Source organism: Gouania willdenowi, chromosome 7 (genome assembly GCF_900634775.1).
Source record: "Gouania willdenowi chromosome 7, fGouWil2.1, whole genome shotgun sequence".
In the NCBI taxonomy this organism is placed as follows: domain Eukaryota; kingdom Metazoa; phylum Chordata; class Actinopteri; order Blenniiformes; family Gobiesocidae; genus Gouania; species Gouania willdenowi.
The window spans coordinates 32,162,501-32,181,693 of NC_041050.1; the positions used below are offsets into that span (position 1 = coordinate 32,162,501).

Consider the following 19,193-nt stretch of genomic DNA (forward strand, 5'->3'; position numbering starts at 1 on the left):
AGATCCATAAAAGGAGAGTCATCATTAGCTCTGGGTGCTTCTGCACAGAATCACAAGTTGTCTAAAGCCCAACTGTCAAATTGCTAGCGCAGCCATCTTAAGCACCGGCTTAATAAAACCATGATGAAGCTGGCTCTGCACTAGAAGGAGTGTGTGCTTTGCTAACACACTAGAACAGCGGTATTCTCTATTTTAGCATATCTCGTGAAGCTTGACGTCATGCTTTATCTGAATGAAAGAAAACTCTTATCACAAAGCTGGTTTTGCAGCTGCTGAGCTTTATAGCCTCTATGCAGGGCTATGCTTCCCCATATCCTTTTTTTGCATGCATTGGTGTATTTGTGTGTATGTGTGTGCGCATTTGCTCCACGTTTGTGAGCAGTTTGTGTAATCACTCCTAGCTTGCAGACTCTGAAGCCGAGGTGGAATCGATGCAGTGGGCTATGGAGAGAAAAGAAAGAAGGAAGAGACTGATCAATATCTGAGCAGAAGGGTGGGGTAATACCCACTTCATGCAGAGCTGCCCCAAAACGGGGAGGATTGTAGGCGTGACGCAGGGGACCCAGGAGAAGAACAGGAATGAGAGGGAGGAGGGGAAAGAAGATGCAAATCTCCATGGTGCCGGTAAACAAGAGGCTCTGTGTCAATCACCAGATGAAGTGGCACATTTAGCATTCTCCTCTTCCTCCCAACCATTCCAACACTGCTGGGGATTGTTTGCTCACCAGCTGCCTGCCTATTGGTCCAGGGCCAGTGATGGGGTGTGGCCAGGAGATAATAACGTATGGGCTGCCAAGGCAGTGATACCCGCTCTTTAAGAGAGTCATCAATAACCCCGCCCTGTTTCAGTCCCCGGACTGTTAATCAATGTCTGCTGGCTCGTTCCATCATCAGCCTATCATATCACCCTACACGCACAATCTATTACATGCATGCACTGTGTCTCAACGAGCCAGCAAGTAAGAATATCTAATCACCCACCACCCAAGGACAGGTGGATGTCAATCACATGAGCACATTAGAAAAGAAAGGCAAAATTTAGACCATATTTGTCAAACTGAAAGGCCTGGGTGCCAAACCCAGATCTTTTGGAGCATCCAACTCCTCACGGAGGAGAAAGTAAAATTTATATAGAAAACACGAATCATTGTGTAAATGAAACTCAACAATATTTGCAGAGGCTGACAGTTTTCCCGTTGCTTATATCGCACAATTGCAGTCATTTTTAATGTTAAACTGTTCAAAAAAGTACAAATTCTTACAAAATCCTTTAATTTTCAAATGTTGAGATAATATTTCCATTAATAAATGGAAATTAACCATAAAATCTAGGAAATTTAAAGTGAAGATCTGTCACTTATTGCTTGGATATGGTCAGTTTCTCACATATGTAGTATTTTATATATATGTAGAAGTGCAAACTAGGGGACAATGATGTTAAAATAACTTGTTTAAAATGTATGACCCACTTGAGATCAAACTGTTCTGTCCCTGATCTAGAACTGTGTATAAACTGTGCAGATATGCGCTTGTTTCACACATTTCGCTGTAACACAACAGAGAGCGCTGCCTCATGGTTATGTGATCCACAGCAGATCTCATGCTGATGCTGGTCGCATGGTGAACTATGTCTGTCTTTCTGCTTGGTTTACCTTCAAAGGCGTGACTGGACCGAGCCAAGCAGGCTTCACATGGCCTTTTAGTGGTGGGAGAGAGTAACTGTGCACTGTAAACGGACACGTCTGTGTGGCGGGTAGGAAGTCCCTGCAAAACCAGATGGTCACACTGGGAAACTCAAATCCTCAGTGTTTGCACAGGCATGAGTCTGACCTGTACATTGTATTCATCTTAAGGTTCCTTATATAATAACTAGGAATGTCACTGTATTGGCGATATCACAATACCAATGTATTACAAGTGCCTCCATATTGTCGTGGTTTTGTCACGGTATAAAATAATGAGCCGTTGTGTTAAAGAAATAAGTGGGTTGAGTGTTGCGAATCGTTTCAGAGTAAACTACAAGCACCTTAATATTTCGGGCTGTCGCCATAGGTTACAGGCGGTTGAGCCAATGGTGTGCGACAGTGTGAGGTCAGAGGGGAGAGGAAACATGGCGGATGGTGGCAGCCATTTACAGCAAAGCTCCTTCATAACAGCTCAAGAAATAACGAGACGTCGCACAGTTACGGTTTCCGTTGTTGACAATGAGGGTTTTAAAAGGTTTGTGGATACTTTAAATGCTCAGAGATTACTCCTAACCTCAAATGTTGACTTGTTCATGTTTCTCGAAAAAAACTAAAATTAATCTAAACAGAACATTTTTTAATGTCTTTTAGACTGTTTCTATACCTGTGATGCCTTTAACAGTGTTTCTGACTCGATGAGAATTATTGCACTTTAGCTAAAGAATCTGTATCCATTAGTAGGCAATATTCAGTTCCTAATGTTATAAATCTAAAAGTATGACAATAAATACTGTCAAAATAGTGAACAGACATTTTCTCAATGTTATCATTTTTGTTATTGTTAGCATATCTACGAACTGTGTGCCTTCCTGTAAAACTGTGAACTTTCCCACAATGTCACAATAATTATTGTACCGTGATTATACCGAACCGTGAAATTTAGACATCATCACATCCCGAATAATAACTCAACCTTAACATTGTTTTACAACTGGCCTCCTTTCCTTTTCCCCTTTAAGCCGTTTTGTGTGTGCATGTGTATGAACACTCAGTTATGATCGCAGAGTGGAAGTGAAAACAGTCGAGTCGGTAGCCTGTAGTGATGACAGCTGTATCAAGCCCAGCTAAAACCTCTCCGTTTTTCTGTCAGTCTTTCTTTCTCTTCTTTTTGGTTGACAGAGTGAGCCGAGGCGAGTAATTCCCTCTTCTACAACACAACCCTTTACCTTCCTTCTCCAGTTTTGGACGATACCCTCTCATATCAAATGCAGCAGAGTGTGTGCGCGTGCGTGTGTGTGTGTGTATGCCTTTTGATTTACAGGCACACAGGGATACATGGGCAGAGGAGGCTTTGATGTGCCTGGGTTGGATAGTGCGGAGATGTCGTGTGATGTTCAGCCTCTTTGTCTCACATTCTCTCTCACTTTGGTACCCTGTTTATGTGTGTGTATATGTGTGTGTGTTACGCAATGTGTTTAACACACTTTGCTCATCCTGATTCCTGTGTTTTCCCCATGTTTTGCATTAGTGAGCTGTTTTTTCCTTAACAGAGTCTGGTTTATTGTGTTACAGTTTTACTGTGGTCAACACCATGGCAGCAGTTCAAGCTCCTGGGTCATAGAATATCTTGTTACAGGTTTCCTGCAGATCCTAAAAATGTCTTAAAAGGCATTAAATTCATGAATCTAAAAATTAGGCCTCATTAAAATGTCTTAAATCAATGTTTCAAAAGTCTTAAATTGTAACACATAATACGTATGATTTTATGATTGTAATCAGTCTCAATTGTTTATTTTTAATTTTTTAATTATTACCTTAACAATGCGCAATCACGACAGAGGAACCAACTACAAAACAGCGATGTTATGCAGCAACATAGAGAAATGGAAATTTAACAATAATTGCCTGTCCACCAAAGATTTTTCTTAATGTTCTTTTTATTTTTTGCATTTTTCTTGTTGTTTTATAGATTTCTGGCTATTTTTGTAGTCATTTAGTGTGTTTTTCAGAGTGATTGTGATTATTTTAGTTTGTTTTATTTGTGATTTTGTGTATTTTTGTGTATTTACTTTGGGGCCCACCAGTTGCACATCTGCACTAGACAGTAGAAAATGTTTTACCCTAACCCTATATAATGTGGCCCCCCCCCCCCCCCCCCCTAATTGTGTTTACTGTGAAGTTGATCTTAAATTAAATTTCAAATGGCAACAAAAAGTCTTGAATGTAATTTGACTGAAGCTGTAGGAACCCTGTTGTTAATGGATTTAAAATATACCCAGGCTTTTGAAAAAAAAAAAACCGTGATGCAAAAATCTAACAGTAAATCTATTTAGTGAAACAATGGACCACATTTAGGTTTCAGTGAATGTCTACGGGTTTTCAGAGTCTTCAAAAGTGTCTTTTTTTTTTGCTAAATTGCAGTTGTGTTCACAGCATGTGGGCAACGTAGGATGTTTAAACATTTTATGTATCCCTATGTTTTTTACTTTTATCTTGATCACAACACAAATTATAAAGCAACGCCTCATTATATTCACAGCAGAATTCTTCACAGCTTGCTTTTTAGTTTCAAGTTTTATTTTACTTTAGCCTTCCCCCAGCCTGCCTACAGAATACAAAATATTACATTAGTTGATGCAAATGCAAAATTGAAAATCATCACGTGGATTTGTTTGCATAGAAAGAATATGTATAATATTCATAGAGAAAGTCGTTTATCGGGCTTTTGCATCTTTTTCAGTAAGTCTGTGGTTTTCTAAGAAGTTCAGCCTTTCATGTAAAAAGAAAATGAAGGTTTATACGAGCCTGATCAAATGATAATGCACATATGCATCCTTTAACTGGCTCAAACACTTTTTAACAAGCAATGTGTTTTCTATTCAGAATCAGAATCTTTTTATTGTCATCGTTCATTTTTCAGAAACACAACGAAATAAAAGAAAAAAGCAGCTCTCGTAAAAAGGGGTTGTCCTAAAATGAGATTAGTGAAAACAACAATTATTAAGTTAAAGCATTTCTTTTCTTATATAACGGAAAAAAAAGTGTTATCCTAGTTAATTGTAATCTAACATTGTAGATGGGTTTTAGTATAAAGTCATGGTCTATGTAAAATGCACAACTAAACTGCTTTAATATAGGAATTAGGGCTGCAGTAATCAATTAATCTATCAATTTTAATTAATTAATCAAACATTTTGCAGCTTTTATGCTCCTTGATCTTATTCCATAACTGAGAGATTTAAGTGAAATAAAAAACCATATGAGATTTTTTTTTTTTTTTGCACAAAACCATTAAATGTACAAGAATCTAACAAAACATAAATTCACATGACCTTTAAAATGGGTATTGCAGTACTTGAATAAAGGCCTGATAAGCACAAGTCTAAATGAACACAACCACAGTTCTAAACTTAGGTTAAACATACGTTTTTCCACAGGGTGGAAGGATACTGGGTTAACAGGTGCGATCTGGTCGGTGGTGCTTGACTAATGGACATAGCAGCGCATTACTACAACTGTAGAAACAAATTAGACCTACCCGCGCAGCGCTTATCATAAAATAATATTTTCAAGGACACAAGAGGCAGAAGCATCATGAAATTAGGCGGAGGAGGAGGCACGTTGCAATTTTTGAATACAGAAAAATCCTGGACTTGCAAGGTGGGGCCGCCCCCACATTTTGAATGCAGGAGAAAAAAAACAGAAAACAAAGAGTATTTTTGTGACACCCTGCTTAACTTGAAGGTCATTGGACATGAAAATGTGTATTTCTGAGAAACTCGGAAAGCTACGTAATGATTACATTACAACATGGCTGCTGTTGCATGCTGGTCGTTCTGCACAGCTCCTTTTTGCACTGGGCCAGCCTTGTTAAAGTTGTTATTGCAGCTGTGTTGTCTACAATACATCTCTTGTCGCTGCACGGCAGGGGGCTGCTCTCAGCTTCTGAATGTGTGTGTGTGTGTGTGTGTGTGTGTGTGTGCAAACGTGCGAGCGTGCACTTATGTTTGAATAGCATTCTTTCCCCAGCAGTCATTTCTGTGTCTGATAGTGGACTTTTTAAATCCTGGACCTTGCATCTGTGTTTAACTGAAAAAGAAAAGGCTAGAAAAGGACTTTAAGCTGATAACACACGCTGGAAAGCAAGAATACTGCTGGAATTACACACACAATGGTATACCGCCACCACACACACACACACACACACACACACACACACACACACACACACACACACACACACACACACACACACACATATAGACACAGAGAGTCAGGTAATTTGCATGTGATTATTTGCATATTGTATAAAGAAAGCGTGCCTGACAGACCACCCACTGCTCAGCTTGTGCGGCATCTGGCTGAGACACTACTTACATGATGTATTACTGATAGGGCCGGTGTCATCACCAGAGACTGACAGAAAGGCAAGGTCACCTTCAGTCGGAGATGGTGGTGGTGCAGGGGGTGGAGAGAGACAGAGATAGATATCTTCTAAAGCAGAGCACCCCGATTGAACAACACAATCACAAACTGTTGATTAGACTATTTCAAGGCTGCCCAGTTTCTTCCTCAGTGTTTTGTGCTGGTTGAGTCTCTTTTTGGTAAAGCATGCAGGGTTCAACTTCTCACCTGGGAATTTTTCACAGCATAGGTGCAAGTGTTGTAGGGGCGTCTGAGTGCGTCCCCCCTTGAAAATTTAGAAAAGTATAACCCTGTGACCGTCTGACGGCAAAGTTTTGTGCTGTAAAGCTAAATGTATTTATTTAATCTTTGTTCCAGCCTTACTTTAAAGTCAAAAGTTATTTGTTGAATTAGTGATGGTGATAATGAATGTAGTTGGTTACTTATGCTTGGAATAGGTCTTCCATGTATAGACAAGAATTTCTAATTTCTAATTTAAATTGGCTATTATGTGGGACCAGCAGAAAGTATCGGTAGACACATCCGTGCAATGTATGTAGAATGATCCATTGCGAGTTATAAAGATGACGAGCAGCTTCATGTGCCGCTACATGCTACGTCTGGTTGAAGCACTGTTTATATTGGACTGTAATTACGGTTACCAAGCGGATGATGCACAGGCAACATCAGGGGCAGCTAACTGGTTACAGGGGTCCTCAAGTAAAGACAGAAGCATCCGAGCAGATCGCCTGTATTAAATAGACGGTGCGGCTGATGTGTGTTTCTCTGTTATGCAGATTAAAAAGAGAGGTAAAACTACGCGGGCACGCCTGGAAGTTCAAGTGTGCAACAATTACAACGGTAACAATTAAAAAAAGGGAAAAAAAACCTACGCTGGTCGAAACGCACCTTAGGGGACAACATCACACCATAGGGGGCCCCTAGTTTCAACAGTGCTGGCTAGAACCCTGTATGTCTCTAGCCGCTCGTTATCTAAGAACTTTAATATTCCTAATAGGAAAGGATCAATGTGTGCATTTTTCTGCATCTCAATCACTAACACACACACACACACACACACACACACACACACACACACACACACACACACACACACACACACGCTTTCTTCCTCCAGTCTTCTCCAATGACCTGTCGGCTGCTCTTACATAAAAACTACTTCACACGCTCACATGCACTTTGTTTCCCTCTTTTTAAACAGCTCTGTCATCCCCCCCAAAGGACACGGTCTTTGAAGTGTCACACAGGACATTTTGAAGTCCCTTGTGCAATGTTGAAAGAATATCACACCCTTCGCCCACGCATGCACTCCATTAGCTGGACTTTAGCCGGAAAGTTACATTTTTGCATGGATTACACAGAAGAAGGCATCAATTTGCTTTGGCTCAAACATCCTCATGTCCTGTCTAACAGCCCACAGCTCCATCTCAGCCATATTCTGCTCAGAAGGCTGCCTCAAAGTCAAACACACACATTTATGCACACACAGATGGGTTGTGGATTAGCTGTCTAGGCAGATGTCCAATTTGACACACACACACGTGCGCACACACCCCAAACAATATTCTTTTCTGCGCTACATGGCCCTTTCTGTGCACATTCTTCCTTTCTGTCTACACTGTAGTGGTCCACTCAGTGTTGGTGAGATGCCCCATCACCCACCAGGCGATGCTGTAAAAGCAAAGCTAACTCAACAATGGATTTCTGGCAGAATGAGGCACAGGGCACTCGAGCGACTTTGCAGCAACACAAAGGACGTCTGTGTCTTGCAAAAAAGCATCAGCATTCCTCCATTTTTATTTTTTTTTTCTGTTTGTGTCTCACTGAATCTTGACTCTTGGGTATTACCTTGAGACCAGACAAGTCTTCACTCTCCTGAGTACATCCCAGGCTATGCACAACAATGTGCGCACACAAGCAAGCAAATACACTAACATACAGAGGAAGCCAGGTATCAAAGGGAGACGGCTTTGAAGCGGCTAAATGAAAGGCTGAAGGCAGAAATGACAATGTTTCCTGGCAGGCTTTATCCATGTCTCTGGTGGAGTGAGAGAACTTTGGAAATAAAGTCAGTATTATGATGTGAACGCTCAGATATGAGTTCTCCTAACCTCCTCCATCTGTGTTCCTGCAGCCTGCGTTTGAAGTCTTACTGGGATCTGCATTATGGTCTAGTGTTGCAAAGACTGTGTGTTTGCGTTTAGCTTAAATCACCAAACACATGTCTGCAGGTCCTCTATACTCTGCCTGAGTTAGACAGTTAATGATCATCATTAGTGAAAGTATTCTTTATATCCTCTGCTTGGGATGCCAACAAAACTGTGCTATCTATTAGGGCTGGGTTAAAAGAATTGATTCATCGATTTTAACTCCAGCAAGTTCATTTTGTCTTTTTGACATGTTTCGACTGCCAACTGTCAGTTTTCTGCTAACTATCGGCTAACAATCACCTCTGAGGAAGACTGACATTTGGCAGGCGAAAACATGTCAGGAGATCAAAATTCCTGAATAAAAGTTGTCTGAATAAACAAAACCTTAACCTTTTGAATTGATTTAAAAATCGTAAAATCGACTCCAGGCCCAACACTTCGAGCAATCCGCCATTTTTATTTCTCGCTTTTATTTTGTAGTCCATGCTCAAGGATGCCGAAGTTACGAGAGGATAAGTCAAAATGTTCAGTTATTGGATGTAGTAACCCACACGCTTCATTACACCGTCTCCCAGCATCAGAACCTTTTCGAAGTGCCTGGTTGGGTTTTATTTTTCACGGAAATGTACCCACATCTGTAGTAAGGTCATTTTTGTGTGCGTGAAGCACTTCAAGGATGACTGCTTCAGCAACCTCCGGCAGTATAAAGAAGGATTTGCTGAAAGACTTTGTCTGATTGAGGGGTCAATTCCTTCTATCTTTGGAGATGACGAACAGAGCACTTCGATAAGCTGTAAATAACGCTAAAAAGTGTGATGATAAGACGTCCCTGTCATTGTTTTGTTAGCATTAGCAGTTGCACCGTCTTCAGACTTCATATGTTAGCGCTGTGTGCTCGTTTTAGATCCTTGATGATATGGCCTACATGATTTAATTTAAGTCTAAAGTTTTCATTAATCATTTCATTTTGCCGTTTTTGTCTCCGAAAAGACTGTATTAAAATGCATTTCGTGACGTTAGCTTGGTGCTAGCGTTAGCCCGGCGCTTGTGTTAGCTCACTTGTTAGGGTTCTGCAGGTTCATCATCTTCATTTTCATCTCGCTCCGCTGGGTCACTGGGACTCTGGCTCGAACATGTAAGGCTGGATGGACAAGTCTTCCGTTGTTGACATTTTGTAAATAACGTGTGAATAAACATTTTCTGCACCACTAAATAATTGTATCTCTTCTATCAAACTACAAAAATGGCCGAACAGGGTGGAGTTGAACCGAGTGTCACCTCTGCAACCTGGAGAGGGGGCGGGGTATGAAGTGTCTCCTTTGCATTTAAAGAGACCGCACCAAAACGAGTTGCTCTCAGAAGCACATCAGAAAAGGGGCCCGTGGAGCTATAATAATGAGGAATTCAGACCAAAGCAGTGCAGTTCCACTTTATAGAGACCACAACTGTATGATTTATATGTAAAAAAGGAAGGACTTAAATGCTTGATATGTCTCCTTTAAAGAAACATTGTTTCTGTGACTGAAATATCCACAACCGAATTGAAGACCGGATGGAATCGAATTAAATCTCTAATCGGATTGATTGGGCACTTGTGAATTGATTGGAATCAATTTGGGAAATTTGAATCAATGCCCAGCTCTACTCTGTACCATCACCAAACTAGCACAGTTGTGTCCAACTGCAATCAACTGATGAATCAATTTTTTTTTTCTTTTCATTTTAAGTTATCTGTTTTTTAAAGCCGTTTTGTAATGTTTAGAATAGTAGAAAAATAATGGGACTAAGAGGAGGGTTTTTGTGACAGATTGTGTAACGTCAGTCTTTGATTGGTTAACAGTCAACACTGACATCCCCATCAGTATCTGTGAGGGTCATGTGACAGGGTCACTCTTTTGTCTAACTTCTTGCATCTTACTGTCGCTGCCTTTCTTATCTTGTCAGGTGACAAAAAAAACTGTTTAAATCTTTACAGTTGTTACTGTAGGTTCTTAGTTTGTGTATTAGCTCGACTAGTGACTCAGTCATGAGACCATTAGCATGTGTGTGAGTGTGACAGGAGGACATAGAAACAGATGCAGCAGCCCTGGAACCACAACAGAGGTTAATGTCTCTCAGCTGGCCTGGGAACAGTCCAAAAAATGAGCTAAAAGTAGTTCTGGGGGAACAGTCTAACTTAGCAGTGATCTCAATTGATCTACAAAGGCAGCAAAACAAACACACAAAGACAAATGTGAGTAAATCTGCCCACTTTGAATAGCTTAATGCTCATCTGATCCAACATGGAGCCTGGCTAACAGATGGACCCAGTATGTTCAAAGCAGAGAGCGCTGATTTATTATCCAAACAGGTCAAGCCAAAGAGAGGCGGGAAGAGAGACGGCCTTGTGTTGTGTAGGCTCTGCACAAAGGTCCTGCCAGTGCTGCCACCACAGCTGGGACTCACCTCACACACCCCGCCTCCCTCCCTTACTGTCCTCCCCCTGCCTCCCTCACACTCCTGTTGCCAGGCGGGGACTGTGCACACTTTCTCCAACACAAACCATAAGTGGTGTAAGGATATACTCAACCAACGATCCAATTCGATTCGAATCCCGATTAAATAACGAGAATAACAAATCAAAGATTGGGGATGTATTGATCCACTTTCATATTGAAGACATGAACATACTTTTTTTGGGGTCAAAATACAGATTCTTCATCTCTTTATTTAAATTGTCAACAATTTTTTTTAACAAATATTTTCTTCTTACAAACTTCATGAGCTCATAAACCAAAATAAACTGCACATTTCTTAATTCCTCACGAGAGTTGGGTATCATGGCCAGTTTCCTGAATCGATTTGATTTCGATTAATAAGATTTTGAATCAATTAACCTTAATTAATTTATTTGGATATTAATAAGATGGTTCCAAACTTCTGACTTAAGTTGGGGCCATGTTTGCACTCTCTCACAGTACTCGACTTTGTTAACGCCAGACTATAGCGCAAGACTATAGGGGTTAGAGTAAAAAATGATTATTATTTTAGCACCTATAAATCGATTTTGAAAAATTTCAATGAAATCGATCCAAAATTATATATATATTTTTTACTCTATTTAATCTATTAATCACCATACAAAGTTGAACAAAAAAATATATGTTTTAAAAACATACAAAATAAAAATGTAAGAAAAGTTTACTCCTGGCTTGGAATTTACATGTTTTTCTCAATGTGTGTGTATGTGTTTGTGTCGGTGTATGTGTGTGCCTCGCATGTCTCTCTTTGCTGATGGTTTGGGCTTAATTTTGATCGTTATACCATGGGCTTGGGCCATGTTTGGACGTTGTGTGGTAAATCTGGTAATATATTGCGTGCAAATGACGCACTAATGGATGCCGGACGGACGTAACTAGTGCCTGGTTGAAACGGGTTCAGGCTTCAAGAGATATCGGCTTTATTGGGGCCGGACGGGTTTGAATCAAGAGCATGACGTCAAAAACAAGCAGCACTAAAGCAGTCACAGCACCCCCTGTTGTTTAATTAATGCTGTATTGATTTTAATCCCCTCTTATTTGCATCCTAAAATTAGGATATACCCTTACATCCCTACAAACGATTTACATACAGTATGTCAGTGGGGGCGTGGACAAGGAGGGGACATGTGTGCGCTCACATCCACGCTGATTCAGATGTTCAAAGGATTGTTGCATGGATCCAGTCCTATGCACAGATTCAGACATCTGAATTTTTACGAGCGTACGCCTGTCTCTGGATTTAGACGTGCGCTTATTTCACGCCATTTTTCATGCAAGTCTTTGTACATGAGGCCCTTGGTCCACCTCAGCGGAGCTCTTGGTCAGTCTCTGAGATGTAAACGATTGCACGAGTGCAGATGATTTTTTCTGTCTTTAATTCACCTCACACATGGATTTTTTTTTATTTTCTGTGCATGTGTTATTGTCCAGATGGAAGTGCTTATTAACTGCTGCTGTGCTGGCAGGTCCTTTCTCAGAGAGCAACAGAAATTAAGAGAGAAATTGAGGGAATTTCAAGAGAGAGAGCTGAGTGGAAAACATTGCCAGCAGACCGTGTGTGTTTGTGTGTGTGTGTGTGTGTGTGTGCGTGTTTGTGTTCTTCGAAGCCAGCTCTTCCTGCCTCCCTTCTCTAATCTTATCATGTTAGAGCAGCAGATTAGTCCTCCCAGATCCCATCTCTGCCTCCAAATGCCACAATCAGCCTTTTGTTCTTTGTGCTTACTCTCCCCTCGTGACAACTGAGGTGAACCCTCCCACTATCCAAACCGCTCTGATATTTTGAGCATCCGTGTCAATGTGACACCACCACCAGCAGCACTGACCCACCAAAGCAGAGCCAGCACTAGCTCAACACTAGCTCAGCAGTCTTTCTCTAAGCCTAGTGGTTCTTAACTTTTTTTTTGTCCTGTGTTCTTCCTGAACTCTCTATTGTGTCGAGTAACAGCAGCTAAGAATTGAAGCCACATAATCATGAATTAATGACCTTTTGGTTATTTTCAAATTTTGTCATAGTAAAATGTATTGTTGCCCTGTTAAAACAATTGTCAAAAGCACACAAAAAAGAAGGCTGTTTAAATTACTTTAAAAATCATCTTATCTTTATATTTACTAGTGCAGTGCCCGTAGGAAGTACAGTAGCCCCTCGTTTATCACGGGGGTTACATTCTAAACATAACCCGCGATAGGCGAAATCCGCGAAGTAGTCAGCTTTATTTTTTACAAGTATTATACATGTTTTAAGGCTGTAAAACCCCTCACTACACACTTTATACATTTTTCTCAGACAGACGTCGACATTGTGGGTTTTGTCAAGGAGAAAACTTGCAAACATACAGCACTTCAGAGTGTGCAGGATCAAAAATGTCCCCATTTGCTTCAGATGCGAGTTTGAAGCGAAGCCCCGCCCACCAGCGACACATCCAACTCAGTGAGTGTCACTCCCGGCTGAAGCAAGGAGCTGTGCTCCTTTTTCTCTTCCCATAAACATAAACCACCATTGAACAAAGCCAGTGTGATTAGCGGCTAATGCTATCCTAGCTCAGTGCTTCAGAGAGAGCTTTTACCTGCGACTACCACCTCCTCGCTGATTCTCCTCCATGCCAAATCCTTCCTAGTCCGGTCCCGGTTATAAAGGCCGTGTCATACAGCTCCAGGTGGTCACACACAGCTTCTACTCTATGGTTGACTGGTGAACAGACCGGTGTCTGTTTTGACGGCCTGACGTCATCGTCAACAAATGACGAGCGGATGGGACCGCACCGCTGCACAGGAAAGATTTCGCATCTGGGCCGCGTCTTTCCATTGACTTTGTATGTAATCTGGACATATGGACATTTTGTGATGCATCCGGTGTGAATGCAGCAGCCAATCAGGACGCAGAACACAATGCGCGTTCATACGCTGTTAAAAAAATCTACGAACACCTAGGCCGAAAGGTGAACCACGTTATAGCGAGGGACTACTGTATGCATTGCTATAGAAAAGTGGGAGGATAAGTAGCTTTTTCATGGATGGCCAAATAAGGTTGTGTTTGAAGGTGGGACGTCATCACTGTAGAGGTAGAACTGATGACATCATCACTGAGTCCGTCGACTCAGGAGGAGTGGGGCGTTACAAATCCGACGTTACACACCTTTGAACCAAGCAGCAGCCATGTTGAAACTCACATGTCAGTCTGATCCTGATCCGCAGAGATACTTGAGGAACACACACGCACGCACGCACACACAGACAGACGGACAGAGACTCTTTGCTTTTATAGAGAGATGAAAGGTTTTGGAATACCACCTGCAATCTAGTCCCACACCACTAGTAGTGCATGTACTCCAGTGTAGGAATGGTTGTTCTAGCCCAGCTGCACTTCATTACTTCTGTCTGTCGCCCTCGTCTTCTCTTCTTTGTCTGTGTTTAGATCTTATTTCCTTAGTTCTTGTCACCACAGTCTGATGGAAGTCGTACATCTACGCTGCAGTCATCGCTTTCAAGGAGGAGGGAGAGAAAGAAAGAAAGGGAGAGACTTCAAGCGGGTTGGCAGAGGAAAAAGGAGAGTGTTTGAAAAGTAGAGAAAATAAACAGGGGTTTCCTGTTAACGAGGTGCAGTGGGGGGGCCTGCAGGAGGATCTGGTATTGTTTAAAGCAGTGGTTCCCAACCACAGGGCCATGGACCATGTGGTACTGAGACGCGACTGGTACCAAAAATAACAGTGAATTTTATTAAATTTTTACACATGTTCTGGTAATTTCATTTAGAAAATTTGTCACTTTTCCTTCACTTGACTTTGACTTTGTACCAATGTGAGACTCGGGAGATGCCGCTGTGTAAAACTCTGTATTTACATTTTTTATGTTGCATGACCAACAATATGACAAAAAGGTGTTTGGGGGTTGTAAATATTCATTCCTTTGTCTTGTAGTTCATCCATTTGATCCAGCGTTACCCTAAATGTCTCAACTGGGTTCTCAGGTAATGGTTCCATTTTTCCATTGAATAAATTTCCTCCAGTGTATTCAGCCATTTAGTCACAAGCTAGGTTTCCATTACAAATTTTCACAAAAATAAAAGCGATATTTCTAAATATTGACAAAGTATAATTGCACTTAGAACGTGCTTCCATTGAACGTTGTTTTGGGCAGGAGCCACGTAACTCCAGTGAAATCTCATCCCGTGAGACTTTGATGCAGGAAGACGGACGCTCAGACCCTCCTTATAACGCTCCGTATTCCTTTGTTGTTTCACGTCTAATGTGGCAGTAATCATTTTTAAAGTATAATGCTAAGAAATGTCCCGGTTTCCTCTTCTGTTTACACGTAGTGCGTAATGTTTTCTTGGAAAGAAATGGTCATGTGAATATTCACATTCTGTGACGTGTGTTTGCGGAAAAAAGTGTTTCCATAGCACTTTTGCAACACATTTCAATTTCAAAACGCCTGAATTTCCTCCTCATGAAAGCGTCAAATCTTTTGAGGGATATTTGAGTGTTTTTTTGATATCCAGGTGTTTCCATTACCAGTTTTTATTGCGCTATTTAGATTTTGCGCATTTCCAAGCGTAATGGAAACACAGCTACATTTGGTGGCGCTGTGGAGCATATTTACTGCATGGAAGTTGCATGCATAAACCCAACAAGTCCCCACCCATCAACGACCCCTTATCCGCTGAAGGAAGAGCAGATAAGAAGCCTGTTCCCAACAGACAAAGAAGGTTTGGGGTGGGGACCACTGGTTTAAAGCAAGCCACTATAGTGTTGCATTGCATGTGTGGTTTTCATGGGTTTTGGGGGTGTGGAATGAGGCATTAGGTTTGAGGGTTACAGGTTGTAATAAATCTAGTGTGAGCATTCATCTGAGAAAACATCTCAAATAACTCCCATGACCCATTGCTGGATCTGAAAGCAGTGTATTAGTGTAGTGACTTCACACTTGTGCTCTCAAACAATAAAAATAATCTGACTTCCAAACATTTTCGTGTATACATTTAAACATTTCCTTGTTTGGATGACAGAACACATTTCTTTTTCAAGTTGAAAGCCTTTTTCTTTTTTTTCTTTTTTTTTTTTTGTTGCAGAGGAAGTCTGCCCTGAGCATTTCCCCTCTCTCCTCCTGTCTTTGTAGCTTGGTGGTCGTACACAGGGGCCCGAGCTCCAGAGTTGACTGCACACACATGCAGCCACACAAAGGAAACTGCACAGCCATTTAAGTCCCAAGGGGCCGACCACCTTTAGCAAGTCAGACTGAGAATGAACTGACTCACACAAAGCCAGGCTCTGTCTGGAGAGCTTTTTAGATCAAATGCTGAATGTGTTGATGTGTTTTCGTGAACAATTAACAAGGAATGCACTGTGGGTCGTTGTTTTAGTTTCCTTATGGTGTTTATATTTATGAAGTGGTTTTCTCTCTATAAATGAGCTGTGTTTGAATGTGTTCAAGAATGCCATGGGCCAGGCTGTGCCAATGGAGGGAGGGGATGTAGTATTGTATTCAGCCTCAAAGCATGACTCTCAGATTTACATTACCTCAATGAATAAAGAGGGTCTCCTTGTACTCCAGGGGTTTCAGTAGAGCAGGAGGGGGATAGCTGCAGAAATTACTCTGAGGATTTTACTTGCACCTCCATCCGGATCCTTTTTATATATATATCTATATCCTTACCCCCTACCTTGCCATCGCCAGAGCTTTTTTCATTTCCTTTTTGTCATCTCTTTCTCTCGGTAGTAGGTCAGTAAGTCTTTTGGCCTCTCTGCAGTGAGCAGTATTCCCAGGGTTTTGGGCCCAGGAGGAGGGAGGGTAGGGCCATGTTTAGCCTCTGGCAGAACAGACAAAGATGGCTGACATTGTGTGTGTGTCCATGTGTGTGTGTGTCTCGGGCTGCGCTCGGCTCTCTACAGGCAGCATGGAATGTTTCTAATCAATTCAGCATTGTTGCTCCTAAATGTTCTCCCTCTCTCCTTCATTCAGGCTTAGCGCGGCTCAAACAATGCGAGCAGCGGCCACTGTGGCGAGTCAGGAGCTGTCCATCATCGCCCTTCATTTTCTCCCGACGCGTTATCTACTCATTTTTTCCGCCCTGCATGTTTATAGAATTGCGATAATTGAAAGCTTTGCTCCACTCCCACTACGTGCTCCATATGTTGCACACTCCGTCTTTTTTCCTCAATCTCCATCTCTCCCTCTTTTGCCTGAGAGGGCTTAACGCTGCAGTGAGCTTCATAACAGCAATCTGCTCCACAGAGTGGCAGCCACTCTGTAGCAGTGAGGACTGCTATGATATTTGCTCTGTGCTCTGCTTTGCTTTTGCAGGCTAATGATCAGGTGTTGAACCTGTCTTTATTGGTGTGTGCGTGTCCCACCACGAGCCTGTTTTTATTTGTGTTTCCAGCTCTGTGAAATGGCTTTGATTCAGTGCTTTTATAGGCAGAAAAAGGAACTGCTCAGGTAGCACATTGGCAACATTTACAGTCTCCTTAGAATGTTAATTATGCAAAAGCAGCAGATAACTACTAAGTGGACTGTGGGAGGCTGTCTGTTAGTCTAGAAGACAACAGTGTGTAGTGTGTACACACTGTATAGTCTAGAGGTTGGGATATGTGGTTAGCTGCTGGGAGGAGGGGCATGATGTCATTGCACACATGTCCTCACACACAGTATTAGCTGTGGGGGGTGGGGGGTAATTATGTCAATCACTATGATTCGCTGATTAATCACAAGCATAAATGTGTTTGTTGTAATATAAATGTAGTTTACCCACTCTGTGCTATAGCTGCAGTTTAACACGTCCACACCCACTTATTCCTTCTGACTGCTTCAGAGCATGGACAGAGGGTAGGGTGGTGGGGGTAGGGGGGTAAATGAAGAACTGAAGGGTTGAAATGTTTGAAGAAGATAAAGAGGGAGGAAGAGGAGGAAAGAGACTTGACATTAGAAAAAAACCAGAGGTGTGTGCGAGTGTGTTTTGAGGAAAGCTATGATTTTCTTGGCTGCTACCAGTCTCTCCTCCCCAGTGACATAACAGAACAATGTACTCAAACGGCTTTAAATATCTTTACTCTGACCTCATGTTCCTACACACACACACACCACACACAGATGCGCCTTCAAGGGCGGATGTTAAGCTGTCTATCTTAGCTCACGCCTTGTGGCTTTCCCTTTTTTTTTTTCCTCTTTCCATATGCTGATTTATTTATATATTTATTTTCCTGTATGATTTCCACACACAGTGAGTGAATGCTGCTGCAGGTGGCTCCACTCGTTCAGTGCACCACAGCCCTATGTTTCAAACAGCGATGCCTCGGGCCAATAGGATTGTGTCACAGTCTCACTAATGTTCCCTCAAACCACTGTGATGGTCAGTTGATCTTATTCGAAGTAACAATAAATATTTTACAACACGAAATGAAAACAGTATTTTGCCCTTTTCATCCCTCACCCCTCTATCAGCCTCAGTTTCAACCATTTTCTCTCCACCCCCTCCTTTCTCTCTTTCCCTTTTTTTTTAATGGACTCTCCCTGAAGAAGCTGTTTTCCACCTCAACGCTGCCACTTGCTGGCCATTTGAAGGATTACACTCCTGCTCATTTGGCCTTTAAAAAATAAAAAAAAAAAAAAAAAACGCCAGTAGGTGGCAGCACTTAAACCAAGCACAAAGAGCAGATGCCAGGGATTGAATGGCCTTTCATGGCCTTGAGAAGTAGTTAAATATATAGTAGTTAAAAAAATAGAGGTGTGATTTCCTGTGTTTAATTTCTAAAAGATCTTCCAGTCTCCACTTAGCTCTCGTCTCCTCGTTTTTTGTTTTTTTTCTTCCTCCAGCCACTCACTGATTATTAAATGCTCTACAAACCATTTTAATTAACTTGGTCTCTGTGTGTGCTGTTGGCATCAGCCTGTGAGAGTCATAAACGGTGCATCTGCACAGTGTCGCTCGTTGCCAAAAGAGCAGTTTGTGATGCTGTAACGGCACTAAAAGATCTGGGTTCATTTTACTCAAGGCTTTTTTTTTTTTTTTTCCTAAGTCCTCGTTTCATTTGCTCTGTGTGTCTCTGTGTTGCAGAGTAAACGGGACCATCTGCTAATGAATGTGAAATGGTACTACCGCCAGTCCGAGGTGCCTGACTCTGTTTACCAGCATCTGGTCCAGGATCGTAACAATGAGAATGGTAAGAATTCTTCTCCAGCTGTGCATATTTACACACACACACAAGGTAAACACAATAATGTGTCGCACAGATACTCGTCTCTTCCTCTCACACTCGAACCCACACCTGCCTCAGTTTAACCACACTAGTGTCTGATATGGGAGCTAACTTTGAATTGCTTTTTCAAAAGAAAGGAGAAGAGTGTGTCCCAGGCAGCCCAGCCAATCACAGAGTTCGCTGCTGTTCCCCAGGTAACCCTCATCCAGGCCAGACAGCAGCACT

General features: G+C 41.8%; 1 protein-coding gene across 3 annotated transcripts in view; it reads left to right on the forward strand.

The window, feature by feature from the left end:
- Window positions 1–19,193, forward strand: part of rerea (arginine-glutamic acid dipeptide (RE) repeats a) — a 201,063-nt gene that overhangs the window by 124,300 nt on the left and 57,570 nt on the right. For all 3 annotated transcript variants that reach the window (XM_028452508.1, XM_028452505.1, XM_028452507.1), the window contains one exon: window positions 18,827–18,932. In XM_028452508.1, coding sequence (XP_028308309.1) covers window positions 18,827–18,932 — 106 coding nt within the window. The remainder of the gene's footprint in view (window positions 1–18,826; window positions 18,933–19,193) is intronic.